The 13,516-nt window shown below is 42.4% G+C and overlaps 4 protein-coding genes across 7 annotated transcripts in view; 3 read left to right on the top strand and 1 right to left on the bottom strand.

The window, feature by feature from the left end:
* The first annotated feature begins 126 nt into the window (after positions 1-126).
* Positions 127-2,597, top strand: LOC109853715 (tubulin epsilon chain-like). 4 transcript variants are annotated; one of them, XM_020426072.1, is made up of 9 exons: positions 127-304; positions 425-657; positions 757-872; positions 948-1,157; positions 1,243-1,494; positions 1,569-1,715; positions 1,814-1,963; positions 2,058-2,232; positions 2,389-2,597. In XM_020426072.1, the coding sequence occupies exons 1-9, from the start codon at positions 280-282 to the stop codon at positions 2,533-2,535; spliced, it is 1,455 nt and encodes a 484-aa protein (XP_020281661.1). In that variant the 5' UTR covers positions 127-279; the 3' UTR covers positions 2,536-2,597. The 4 variants fall into 4 exon arrangements, with proteins under 4 accessions (XP_020281661.1, XP_020281663.1, XP_020281665.1 ...); XM_020426074.1 differs by having other exon boundaries at positions 128-304; positions 948-1,136; XM_020426076.1 differs by lacking the exon at positions 127-304 and having other exon boundaries at positions 570-657; positions 770-872.
* Positions 2,598-2,630: 33 nt separating this feature from the next.
* LOC109853714 (charged multivesicular body protein 5) lies at positions 2,631-4,114 on the bottom strand. Its single transcript, XM_020426071.1, has 4 exons — positions 3,847-4,114; positions 3,406-3,723; positions 3,110-3,337; positions 2,631-2,969 (listed from the first exon to the last, which is right to left on the bottom strand). Exons 1-4 carry the CDS (start codon positions 3,913-3,915, stop codon positions 2,919-2,921), a joined length of 666 nt encoding a protein of 221 aa, XP_020281660.1. The 5' UTR covers positions 3,916-4,114; the 3' UTR covers positions 2,631-2,918.
* Positions 4,115-6,735: 2,621 nt separating this feature from the next.
* On the top strand, positions 6,736-9,817 carry LOC109853694 (protein bunched, class 2/F/G isoform-like). The gene has a single exon (XM_020426040.1). The coding sequence runs from the start codon at positions 8,672-8,674 to the stop codon at positions 9,815-9,817; it is 1,146 nt and encodes a 381-aa protein (XP_020281629.1). The 5' UTR covers positions 6,736-8,671.
* The window catches only part of LOC109853719 (translational regulator orb2), a 131,670-nt gene continuing 127,749 nt past the window's right edge, over positions 9,596-13,516 (top strand). Inside the window, exon 1 of the mRNA XM_020426084.1 lies at positions 9,596-9,784. The gene's annotated coding sequence lies outside the window, so the exon portion shown is untranslated. The remainder of the gene's footprint in view (positions 9,785-13,516) is intronic.

Raw genomic sequence — 13,516 nt, 5'->3', positions numbered from 1 at the left:
TAGCGACAAAAAATTTGAATTATCTCGATACATAACGAGAGATCGTAAGAGCGGCGTCGACCTATGCAGACATAAATGCGATAGATCGATCACGCTACAAAATTTCATCAAGCGATTTAAATGACGTCGTTAATCGGGCCCATCTGGCCCATGACCTTAACTGACAGATGCCAAAATAGCAAATATCTCAGAAAGCAAGAAGTAACATTTACATATATCTCAATATTTCTTAAAATTGAATGACGAGTGATAGTGACAATTTAAATTCTAGATATAATAATGAGCGAATTTGTTACAATACAAGGTAAATACTTTATACTCATCTCAAATAAAACAGTACATCAGATTTTATCCACAAATGAAAAAAATGTATTAAAGAAAACAAAAAAACTATACTTTATTTTCTTACATGAATATGTTCTAGTTGGCCAATGTGGAAATCAAATAGGATCAGCTTTTTGGCCTTTGGCTTTGCACGAATATGGTATCCAAACTAAAACTGGGGGTGTACATTTGCTCAAAGTGCAAAGAAATCACATCAAACACATCAGCGATCTGTCTGATGCTTTTCACAGTTTCTTTCAAATTCCAGACAAAGCAAAAAACTTACACTTTCAAAATGTGGCTGATCTAAACAAGAGTAAAGTTAAAGCTAGAGTATGTATATAGTTTTTTTGCATTTTATCTTTTTTTCTAACAAGAAAAATATATTTAGTAATATTTTCAATTTTAACAGAATATTTTGTTTGAGAACAGGCTGTTCTTGTAGATATGGAAGACAGTGTAGTATCTAGATTCAAGCAAGGTCCACTGAGACAATTATTTGATCAAACATGTATTGTTACAAATTATCCAGGATCTGGGAACAATTGGTAAAAAAACAATTTTTATGTATATTCTTAAATATAAAAACGCAGCGAAAGAGAAGAGAATGTGTGACTTTTTAGGGCAATAGGATATCATGATCATGGTAAAGAATATCATGATCGTATAGAAGAGAGTATAAGACGTGTAGTTGAACGATGTGATCGACTTCATGGATTTTTGTTAATGCATTCTTTGGGAGGTGGCACTGGATCTGGATTAGGCACGGCTATCTTGAAATTATTAAAAGATAATTATCCTCATGTAGAGAGGTGTGCCTTGTATGAACATCAGTTAATATTGAATTTTAATTTTACTATATATATATACTATTTAAAAATTGTAATATTAAGAATTATATATCTATAAATATTTCAGAATTGTGTCATGTGTGTATCCAGCAAATATGCAAGATACTATAACTGCACCTTATAACACTTTGCTTGCAACTCAGGAACTTATAGAACACGCTACTTGTGTGTTTCCTGTAGAAAATAAAGCTCTCTTAGATATATGTAATGCTCAGTTGAATAAACGAGAGAATATAAGCCAAGTGAATTACAATGTTTCATGTAAGGCATTTCAGGATATGAACAGTATTATAGTCAACATGCTCTTACATCTAACCAGGTAATTAAATTTTCTTAAGATATTACGAAGGAGAACGAGTCTTGGCGCTGTGAGAAAACAACAATTTGTTTCAGTGGATCCAGATTTCCAGGAAGTTTAAATATGGATATGAATGAAGTAGCTGCGAATCTAGTCCCTTATCCGAAATTACATTATATATTCAGTAGTATCAGTCCCATAACTTTATCCGCCCCAAATATATGCACCATGCGAGAAACGAAGTACGTTAGCTTTCTTTCTTTCTTTTAGCTTTTTCTCTTTCTCTTTCAGTTTCTCATTTTAAGAACATGAAAGTTCTGCATTAATAACGATGTTTAAGATTGCAGGATGAATTATTTACCAGTGCATGGTCGCGAAATAATCAATTAATTAAATTAGATCCTCTACAGTCTACCTCTGTCATTCTTGCGGCTGCACATATTGCAAGAGGCAATACTACATTAACTGATATGAAGCGAAATATTGAAAGGTGTTTTTTTTTAAATCGTTTTTACTTTTTGTTTAATATTTGTAGATTTTCGCACGCCAATTATTTCATTATGTAAATTATATATGACTTCTAGATTTCAGAAAAAATCGAAGTTTACTTCGTGGAGCAGAGACTGTATGAAAATAGGATTGTGTTCTGTTCCTCCAGCAGGACATTCTTCATCATTACTGTGCCTTCTTAATTCATCTACCATGTCTTCATTATTCAAAGATGTAGTTCAAGAGTTTTCTAAATTGTACAGAAAGAAGGTAGAAACACTTCACATCTCTCTCAAGAACAAGTGGTTTTTATTCTGCGAACAGCTTTCTTCTAAACAGTTTGCTTCTAAAACTCTGCGACTGAACTTGCAAAACTTCACAACAATTTTATACATTACATAGTAATGAAATATCATAAAATTTCAGGCACATGTTCATCACTATACGAAAGTATGCGGATTTGAAGAAACACACTTCATTGAGAGCAAAGAAAATATTTTCAATTTATGTGAATGTTACACAGAAGTGCAGAACATGGAAGAGTCAAATATCTCCAGATTACAAATAATTTAACGAGTTTGTCAATTTCTAAAAAACAAATGTATTTTAAATCAGCTGCATGCATTGCATATATATTGTAGAGAGACTGTCTCCATGTTTATTATCAATATTTAATATTTTATTAAGTATTTATTATTTAACATGTATATGTACAACATAATACTAATTTAATAAAAATAGTGGCTTTAAAAGAGAATAACAAAATTCTATTAGTACGGAACTAAATATCTGAAAATATGTCAACAGAACTTTGCTAAAGCATTGTTTATGTCACATTAGAAGTATTGAGTAGAAAAGCTTTGTGTTCTGTTTTAACGGATCATGTCTTTGGGCGTGCATGCAGATATTCTTAAGCTTACATTGTCTTATCTATAAATTTTGATGCAACTTTAAGCTTAGCTAGCAGGTATTTGTGGCAAGCCAAATTCATCCACCGGAACACCATCCTGTTAACATATAAATCAAGTTTATTTGTTGTCTCACAAAGTAAGAAAATTATATATAAAATATTTGAGTTCTCTATTATTTACATATTCTAATTTTGCACAGAATTCAGTTTATTAGATAACTTTTTCAGAATACAGACCTTGTTTTTGACAGAACTTGCTCCAGGTTCTTTATCTGGAGCACTGGGTGCTTTGATGGCATCGTCCAAGAAACTTGCGTCTTCATCCAAAGCAAGATCATCACCTAGAGCTTCTAGTTCGGCTGCCAATTCATCATCATCAATTTCTGGCATTCCGTAGCTGCGACCCAATGCTTCTTGAACTTCATCAGCTTGTTCTAACATATCTGCCAAATCATCTTGTATATCCTACAAATAGAAACAACAATATATTATCTGATCATGATTAAGAAATGACAGTTTACTTTTCAACTCACTTCAATCTGATCGATGTTAATATTTTTGAATTCCTTCTGCATTTGTTTGACACCGTCTTTCATAGCAGTTACAGTTGTATGAGTATCTTTCAACGTTTGGGTGGCATATTGCGCTTGTTCCATATTAAACGCTTGCTGACGCAAGTTGTCCACTTGGGTCTCGTACATTTTCCGTTGTTTCAGTACACGCAGTGCTTTGGCCTTCACCGCGTTCTTAGCTGGTCCGTCTCTCATCTTCACCATTTGATCCTTGTACTTCTTCAGCTCTGCGTCTAACCTAGCTATCTTCTTTTCCGCGGAGTCTGCTCTGCTGTCAACCTTACCAATCAGATATCACATACGTTTTCAAATTTCACGATTGAAACTGAGAGAAAAAAGTCACGGAAAAACAGGAATCAACGTTAATTGTTCTTCTGATAACGACAAACTCGCCGTTCTTACCCCTGCAATGCAGTCCGTGATACTTGGCGGTGGATCCTTGGCTTTAGCACGTCCAAACATTCTATGCATTTTTGCGGGTGTATTAACACACTGTGAACAATTTTAAAAGTAATAAACTTTTTATATATATATATAACAGATTTTTTCCTGCTGTCTCGTATTTGTCAAAATGTCAGATGCGACAGAGATACACGGACAGATTAAAAGACTTTTTTCCGTGATACAATGAAAGACGGGACTCCAGACGGAACGATCAACGTCACGTTGAAGAGACAAGTCCGTTGTTTGCGAAGATAAAATTTTTGTGCTTTTTCTTTCTAACGTATTATCGTATACGTCTGTCTCATTTCAAGTGCAGAGAGTGTAACCACGGTGCAGGTGTAGAGAAGTGTTTTGAAGAGTCAGCCCTCTACAGTTCGAGTAGGTATCTTCGCACACAGTTAGCCACTTCAAATTAAGATGGGACGTTCGATGGTATGTTGCAATCTCTTTTATTTAAATAAGATCCGAATTATATCTTATTATACTAATCAATCGATTAACTTATATCAAATATGCAACACGATTATTCTTCAAGTGTTTGCTTCAAAATATATATTTTAAGCATGTCATGTAGATGTGTAGCATGTAAGTATTCTTGTCAAATGTGCGGCTGCGTCGGATGTCACAAAGACATCACGCTCCATACGCATTTGGCAAATCGCATCTTGTTCTAACCCGCATATTCCGTAATAACTTACAACGGCAATTTCGTTATCGTTAATCGCATATTGTTAACACGTAGCTACATTTTTTGTGATACACTTTGTATCGCGCAAAATTTCGTACCGCGCATGCGTCAGGCATGCGTTAAAAGTTACAGAATAAAAGCGGCCGTGGTGACATATCGAATATATATTCTACTTTTTTTTTTTTTTAAATAATGAAACAAATAACAACGGCGCATTAATTAAAACAATCTGAATGTGCAATTTCTATAATTTATCGTCGCATCTCGTTATCGTAGTGACGCCGAAAAGAGTTAGTCAAAACGATTAAATCTCTCGGCGGGAATATCGCGGAAAACATTTTAATCTTGATGTTACATAAGTAAAAATAGTTTTGGTTCTCGGAGAGAAATTCAATTATCGCGAACCCTAGCAAGTTGTGTTATACAGACTCTGCTTGCATCTCGCGGCTAATCACGTGAGATTTACCGCACATCGCAGTCTCACTCATCATTCGGCAAGACGATACCTCGACGGCGAGAGAGAGAGAGAGATTCGAGTGCAATTAGAACGCGGCGCTTACTTCATTCGTTCTCTCTCTCGCGCGCGCTCGTTATCCACCGCTATAAATCGCGTCCGTCGCGATATTTTTATTTACGCTTCTCCTAATCCTTCATTATATATATATATATATATATATATACGCTAACTTTCTCTCTCTCTCTCTCTCTTTCTGTTGGTACATAACCGAACAGGTCTCTCGGCTCTTATCGAGCGGCCGCTTATCAGGACGCTGCCGCCTCGCGACGCTTGCGTCGATCGTTGTTGGGAAAGGTTCGAGTCCTCGAAGGTAACCAATATACAAGGTGCGCTCACACTCTTTTACTTGATATGACCTTCACCCGTAGAATCTTATGTCAAGGATGTTCGGATTTATCAGAAGTTTCTTTTGTATAGAATCTGTCTGGTTTTTTCTTATCAGTCAGAGGTTTTGTAAGAGTTTATGTATATATATATATATGAATATATTGCTTTATTAGTTTTATTCTTACACATATACACAAGTCAATAATTATCTTAAATTCAGTTAAATTTATAGAACATGTGATATCTATACGTTGAAGCACGCGGATTGCACTTTGCAGATCACATTTTGGTCTTGCAAATTACAATCAATGTTGCGGCAAACAAAAAGTTCTAACGATATGTTACAATGATAGGTTTAAGTTCGCGGGTTAAAGTTCAGAAAATAAAAAAAAAAAAAAAGATAATAAAATTTTTGTATAATATCGTCTTCTCTTGTAGCTAAGTTTTAATGTTTTCATTGCAAGTAAAAATACAAGTTTATATATAAGTTGGCATGTGATTCATTGTTTTCAATTTTTAAGAGTCCGTATTCATATAATCGTAATTTAACCCGAGGAAGGTTTTGAAACAATCGTGATACAAACGTAGCTAAAATCAATTTTCAGATTGTATAACTTAATTAGGAAAATTATGTTTGATGAAAAGGAAACAGTTATCAAACGCTTTAAAAGGCCATTACTCTTTTCTCAATCATGTAAATTACCTTAATTACAATATTGTAATGAACATCTGGTCTTATAAGTGTTATCAGTTTCAGCTTTTCTTTTGAATGTAAAAAATCACGCAATAACTTTGCTCCAACTTGTAATAAAATATACTGAGGTGACGTTGAATACGACTAAGGACACCCTGTATAAGTGAAGGGTCGTAAAGAGGGTGGCAGAGGAAGAGGAGGACGAAGAGGCGTACGTGGATGGTGGAGCGAAAGGGGGACCCAGGCGTCGCGGTGGTGGTTTCGGTGCGGCCGCGATGGCGGTGACGATGTCGTCGTCAGGGCGCCTGCGTGAGCGACGTCGCGGCGTGCGACGAAGCACCACCGACGTTCGGCGACGACGACGAGGACGACGAGGAGGAAAACGGCGTCGGAGGACGGCGACAGAGGAGACCGGAAGGCGAAGATCGCCGAGTGCGCACGGCTTGACGCGCGACCACGCGACGATTTATACTCGTACGAGCCGTGGCATGCTCCGACCCGCGTCGCGGCCGCAGTATTCCAATAGTCGGCACGACGCACGAATCGCACCGCTGCGGCGCGCGCGCGCGAGAGAGGTATACACGACGACGACGACGCAGCAGCACCAGCAGCAGCAGCACCAGCAGCAGCAGCAGCAGCAGCAGCAGCGGTGGCAGAGGAGAGACCACGAAGTCGCGTTGCCGAAACGCGCTCTGCTGGCTGGAGTTTACCGGACTTCCTCCTCCTTGCACCTCCACCAACCCTTCTCTCTCTCTCTTCCGCTCCGTTCGAGCTCGAGCGCGGTCGACGGAGGCGCGAGGGCGTACGGAGGAGATACGAAGACCAGACGACGGGAGAGACAGTGCCGTCGAGAGAAAAAATAGGAAAAATTATGCGAATCGGGAAGCAGCGCTAGATACCATCGTACCTCGTAAAGAAGGAGGTGGGAGAGACCGATATACGTGTGCAGTCGGAGGTGGTGCACGATACCGTGTGTAGGCGTAGCGGATCGGCGGTGGAGGTGTGGAAGGAAGGCTCTTCAAGCTACCGCCGCGCGTGATTACCGCAGTGTGCGAATCCGCTCTGCTCCGCTTCGCTCCGAGTTGTCGTCCGGGTGGAGAAGACACACACGTCGCAAGTCGGTGGCGCGGCGGTGGTAGTAACCCTGACCTGACCCCGCGCGCTAACGCACCTCGGACACGAGCTCGTGTTCGCGTTTTTGTCACAGTGTTCTCGCGAGACTCACGCGGTGTGCGTGCGTGCGTGCGTGCGTTCGTGCGTTCGTGCGTTTCCATATCGGTGACGAGCTCTCTTCCGTCCGCGCCGCGCGTCTCAGCAGCGTACGGGCTTATCAGTAATCGATCAATCGCGCGCGCGACAACCGATACGCCGAGCCCCGCGAAACAATCGGCTACCGTCGACGACGACACGTTGTCGAAGAAGAATAGTACATACTGCAGTCATCCGTGAACGTCCGGTGGAACCCGAACTATCGTCGTTCTCGCGCGTATCAGATCTCGTCGCGAAATTATTCTGTGAGTTCAGTGTGACAGAGTCGCCACGATCTTTGCGGAAGAACGTGGATCATCGTTTCGTTGGGCTCCGGGGGTGGGTGAAACATATCGTGTACGTTACACACGCTCTTCCCTCCCGCCCTCGACCCGTCCTCCACCTTCTCGTCCGCCTTCGCGATACGATCCGCGGAGCGACCTCGTATCGTAGTCGCGTGTGTGTGGTAGTGGAAAGCAAAAGGTCGCGCGCGTTGCGCTGCGTATTTGGGAGAATTCCAAGTGGTCCAGCGGTGCGTCCCCGGGAGGATCAAAATTATGTTTGGCAGGGGATAACCCTCGGACGAAGCGCGTAAGACGGCGAACGAAAACGGTTACTCGAACAAGCGAGCGATCGAACGCGAGATAGGTAGCCAGGAAGGACTTCGCAACGAGCAGCGCTTCGCGTCGGAGCGCCGCGACAACGATGACAACGCGTGTGACCGAGTGAGCTTGGCTCTCCGACAGCCAAGAGGATGCCACGAAGACATAATCGTTGCCGAATCGTACTGGGGCGACGCGGCGTCAGCAGGATCTAGAGAAGCGTTTAAGAGAAGAGCACGCTTGTCGTAAGGAAGAGGAGATACGAAAAGCGAAGGCTACGCGTGTAGTGACGCCGTGAGTCCCCGAAGAAAAATAGATCCACGCGTGGAAATAGAAGGTGAAGCAAAATATAGGAAGTAGGCGACTGAACGAGGGAAAGAGAGAGGAGAGAAAACAGAAGAGAAGACACGCGAGGATTACCGCGCGCGCGGCGTGGTCTTTCTTGTAGGTGTTTTTACGCGCGCGACCGTCGATCGATAGTTTGTCCCGCAAGCTCGTGTCGGAGTTACACTACGTGGAGGACGCGCGTGGTCCTCTCGCATTCAACGACAACGACACCCTCGAGTCACGAAATAACGACCCCCGTGGGAAGCAAATAGAAGAAGGAGCAAGTTTCCGAAGGGGCCTAGCTGGAGCTGTTGGTAGTCAGCTTTGATAGTCGTCAACGTCACACGGACGCACGGTAATCGGAAGTTTCGCGGTGATTTATGGGGGACTTCAGCACGGCAAGCCTCTTCTCCAGTACCCTGACCAGCCCGAAACCTAACACGACCAGTAGTACGAACAGCGGAATTAGCGGTAGTAATAATAATAACGTCAGCGCTGCTGTCACCATAACAACGTCCACCATGCAGGACGATCTGCTGATCGAGAAGCAGGCCACCGGCAAGCCCGCACCTCTTTCGCCGAGCGGCGCACTTGACACCGTGGCTGGACAGGACAAGTCGAAGGACGTGATCGAGGCGGAGAGCATCGCTATCACACCGACGACGCCTTCGTCGACGGAAAAGGACATCACGTGCAGTACAACCTCGGCACTGCAAGGTTTCACCGATCCCGGTGGTCGCGTTCCTAGCTTGTGGTCCGCGCCAGACGACAGTGGTCTGCATGCCGCGTTGCCGGTAAACGGCTCGATCGCTGCGTTTCAGAATTTTCCGACTGGGGGACCAGCGGGCTTGTTTGCCGGCACTGGTGCTACCGTGTCGAGCGGCACACGCCGCGCGATTACGGCCAGTCACAATTTTCCGCAGCAGCAACAACAACAGCAACACGGCAATACAGGCGCGCCCACCGGTGCCAGACACGGCGGTTTGCAAGTGTCGTCTGCGCAACAACAGCAACAGCAACAACAGCAGCAGCAGCAGCAACAACAGCATCAACAGCAGCAGCAGCAACCACCGCCGACATCGCATCCGGGCGTTTATCTGCCCGGCAAAGGTTATGCCGCGTGGTCGGGTGGACCGCAGGCCCCTCAACAGTGGGGCGCTGGCCCGCAAGCGGCCGCCGCGGTCGCCAGTCCGGGTCTATCGCCTTGGAATCGCGGTAGGTCTGTGCCTAATCTACCACCGCTGCATTCGTCTTTGCACGCCGCGGCTGCAGTGGCGGCCGCAACCGGTCTGCAGGGTCGCAAGCCCAGTCCGACGTTTCCGGGCCATCCGGGTCCGGCAGCAGCGCATCCCTCTTGCATCAGCCCGGTGAAGTTTCGTCGGAGCACCTCGTATCCCGGCAAGGGCAACATATATCCACCCCAGCCAGCACCGACCTTCGAAGTCACCGCTGCTGAAGAAAGAGATCTGCTGCAGCTGCCGCCGTTCCAGCAGGTGAGTCACTTTTCGAAACTCTGTCGAGTTTAGGAAGAGTTGCGGATTGCGATGCGAAAGTTGCTGCTCGGTGAAGTGTTGATACATAGACAGACCAGAGGGGAATTTTCGTAACGAGTCTAACCTACTTTTTGAAACAACTTCGCAATACTAATCTTTAAACTTCGAAAATGTAAGCGAACTCTCTAATTTGTCAGATATTTTACACGTTTTCGACTTTAATTCTTTCATGTTTGGTCAAAAACATATTCGTAAACGCATCTAAATATGTTTATCTCGAAAAACTTATTACTCTCACACTTTAATTAACTGCTTGAGACTTTATATACTGATTTCTCTTGTTTATTGTACTTGGACAAAATCAACCACCCCTAATTCGTTCTCTTTTTTTCTTTCTTTCTTTCGTTGATGAACACCTCGAGGCTAACAGCGCTGGACGTTTAATTATCGACTAATTAGCAATTCGTCCTTACAAAAATATCACCTTAGTAGCGACACGCTAATCACACAGTCAGCTAGACCGTACTCTTTCCTACGTACACACTTTTCATGCCTTCATATATAGTCGCCGAGTAAGATCAGATGTTAAAACTCAAAGTGACCGCCGTTTGTTGGTTTACACGCGACTCGCGTCGATGGTATAGACGGTTGCCTCGTACACTTTTTTAGCCGAGTGGCATTGCGTTATCGATCGCGGAGGAAGCAGGTAGTATAGCCTGGAAGGTGTACTTGTAAACCTCCGTCGACGATCATGCGGTCTCGCGCGCGGAGGAAGACTCTCGCACGGCCTACGTACTACGACTTCCGTAGTTTCACGCTTGTTTCGTCGTCTGTCTCTCGTGCGCCACGCGCTCTTTATGCCACCGGATTATGCAACCGTTTCTCTAGGAAATAGGATCGGGAGGGACCTCCCGCATTTAAATTTAGCCGGTACAATTGCTGTCTCCGTGATCGTATGAGCGTGCAGCGTGACCACCATCGTTTTCAACACGCGCAACCGACGTACACCCTATAGGGTGTTGCACGCAACGAAAAGACAAACAATCGTCGACGCGGACACGGGTATCCGTCCGCGGCGAGAATTTTACGCGGTGGAATCCAGGTTATCTGTCGTCACGCGGCGCACACTCGTCGTTTCGCATATCTACCTCGTGTGATAACGATAAAGCGCACGTATGAGAGCGCCGAAAGAACAGGTTGAAAATTATATTGCGCGCTTCACACAAGTGTTCTGGGAGAAGTTTGTGTTTCGCGCGTGTAACACCGGGTGTGTAATGCATTCGTGTGTCGCCGTTTCAGTAGCGAATAAATACTCGATAGGAAAAAAAAAATAAATAATAGAATAACTCACGCGTGAACGTACATGAAAGGGTCAGTTTTCCTCGATTATTTTTCCACAAATTCACACGCTCCCTCTTTCTCTCTCTCTTTCTCTCTATTTACGTCCAGCGTAAAATGACGTAATGAAACGCGATATTGATCTTAACACGGGAGCTTTTATCATGTATATGTAGAATATATTTTTTGCGGTACTGTCGGCAAATATGTGTGTAGTTTAAATAAATAATCTTATTTAAACGATTAGTAGTTGCACGACTACAAATGTAATTAAAATAAATTTAATGCGCAACATCTCGCGACGCGTGTGTACATGTTATATTATTACTGCTCTCACACATCGGATAAAATTTCATTTGTATTGTTATAATATTTGGTATTTGTTATTTATTGCTCGTTTTTTACGACGATTCTTCTTCGACGATTCTCTTTCTGTGTGTCAGTTATCTTCATCATTAATAAGTGTAATTCGATAAACAGCAGAGCAACAAATTGGTTTTTTTTACTAAAGGCACGTTATAATAAGTTGAAAGTTTATATTTCTAGAGAGCAAATTACACATTTGTAAACATACAGATGTAGAATTCAAATTTTTTTTTATAATACTCTGAGTAACCAAGTCGAAGATACATATATATGCAAATATCTTAATTGAAAAACTATATATACAGTTGTTGCCACGTACGATGTTATTCCGGAACAAGCGTCTCTTCTAGATAAGAGCGCTATCGAAGTTAATGTTAATAATCAAATTCGCTCATTCTTTGTTATCTAGTCGCGCTATCTGAAATTACTTTTGCTGCTGATACTTATTTTGTCGTTCGAGTCTGACCTAATTCCTTTTCAACGTGGTAACTCCGACAGTGTCTAGCAGAAGTTTAAGCTCAGCTATTTTAACCGCCACTCGAAAATAGATCTGCATACTATCCGAGAGAAATGGCGGATATCGTCATGCTGTCGTTCAGAGCTATCACCTTCGCGCAACTTGTCTCAACATTTATATATTTTTATGCGCGACTCGCCGTGTCTCATCGCGGTTTCTTAGTCACATCATGCCAAAATAATGGCACCCGTGTTATACAAAATTATAAAAGGAAGAACTATGACATTTGTGAGAGACACAGATCACATTTATAATACTGATGTAATAATATAAACGCGCGCACGAACGTTAACAAGTGTAAATGCATCGCGAGACATTTATATTGAAGTTTTAATCTGAACCATTTCTGAAAAAAAAAAAAAAAGAAAGAGAACTTGAGAAAAATGACTTTACTCGTAAAAAAGTGTATTTGAAAAATGTCACTTATTTTGAAACTTTTATAGGTATTTTTTTTCTGATCATTTATTACAGATCGCGTATCAACTGTGACTTTTCATCAACTTTTCGCCATTGACGGAGAAAAATATCTCTTCGTCTCTTCTTTCAACGCGCATACTTTTTGACTTGATACACAAAAGTTTGTTTTTTTTTTTTTTTTTCAGATTTATATTGCAGACGTTGCTATTATAGTATTTTATTTCAAAACGGTCAGATACAAGCGAGCCGATATCAGTAGCCTTAATATTGTCGATTCGACTCTACGTCAGCAAGCCAATTAGCTCGTACAGAAACAAGTCGTGAATATAACCTATATACCGTGATTTAATTAAATACTGTGTTTCTTTGGATGGAAAGTACGGTGCGACTCACGTTTCCTCACTCGTCGAAAAACAGGTAATGAGACGAGTACAAAAATTGCGTGTGAGATAATATCGTTTAATTTCGTTGTCAGAAAATAAGATATTTTTTTATTTATTTATTTTCATGCAAACGGTTAAATTCACGTCCTATCACATCACTTACGTCAAGATGCAAGCGCAACAACGCTGATATCGATACGAATTTTGATTTTGATGCCGAATAAAAAAAAACAGATATGCGTGTGAGAGACGTTGGGTTTTATTTGTTTTGTATAATTTTTCACTTTTTGCCGTGAATTCGATCCGCGTTCGATTGTTGTAGGCCGATGAATAATATACACGTACAAGTGTCGCGGATTAGAAGGTGCGCGCACGCGCCCAGGTAATGCGGCAAAAGCGCCTAACAGAGCGAAGAAACACTCGAGCTCGAAGTCCGATAACTCATCGCTCGTCATTCACCTTGAGAGGGGAATCGGGGCACGTGCAATAGGTCGCCTAGCTCTCTCGATACGTCGAGATGGCCAATCGTCAATGGTTACCGATTGCAAGTGTGTGTACACCCGGTTCGCACACAAAAACGCACGCCGCACGGCCGTATAATCTTGCTCGTATGGTCGCGTCGCAATACGCAAAAAAAAAAAATTGTAACGTGATATATATATATATATGCGCGCGGAGATAACGATTTTTACTGACGCTCGACGTAGCGCT

The sequence above is a fragment of the Pseudomyrmex gracilis genome, unplaced genomic scaffold, assembly GCF_002006095.1.
Source record: "Pseudomyrmex gracilis isolate BER0280 unplaced genomic scaffold, ASM200609v1 scaffold_53, whole genome shotgun sequence".
Lineage (NCBI taxonomy): Eukaryota > Metazoa > Arthropoda > Insecta > Hymenoptera > Formicidae > Pseudomyrmex > Pseudomyrmex gracilis.
Note: the sequence above shows the minus strand (reverse complement) of the source record. Positions and strands in the feature narration are given on the sequence as shown.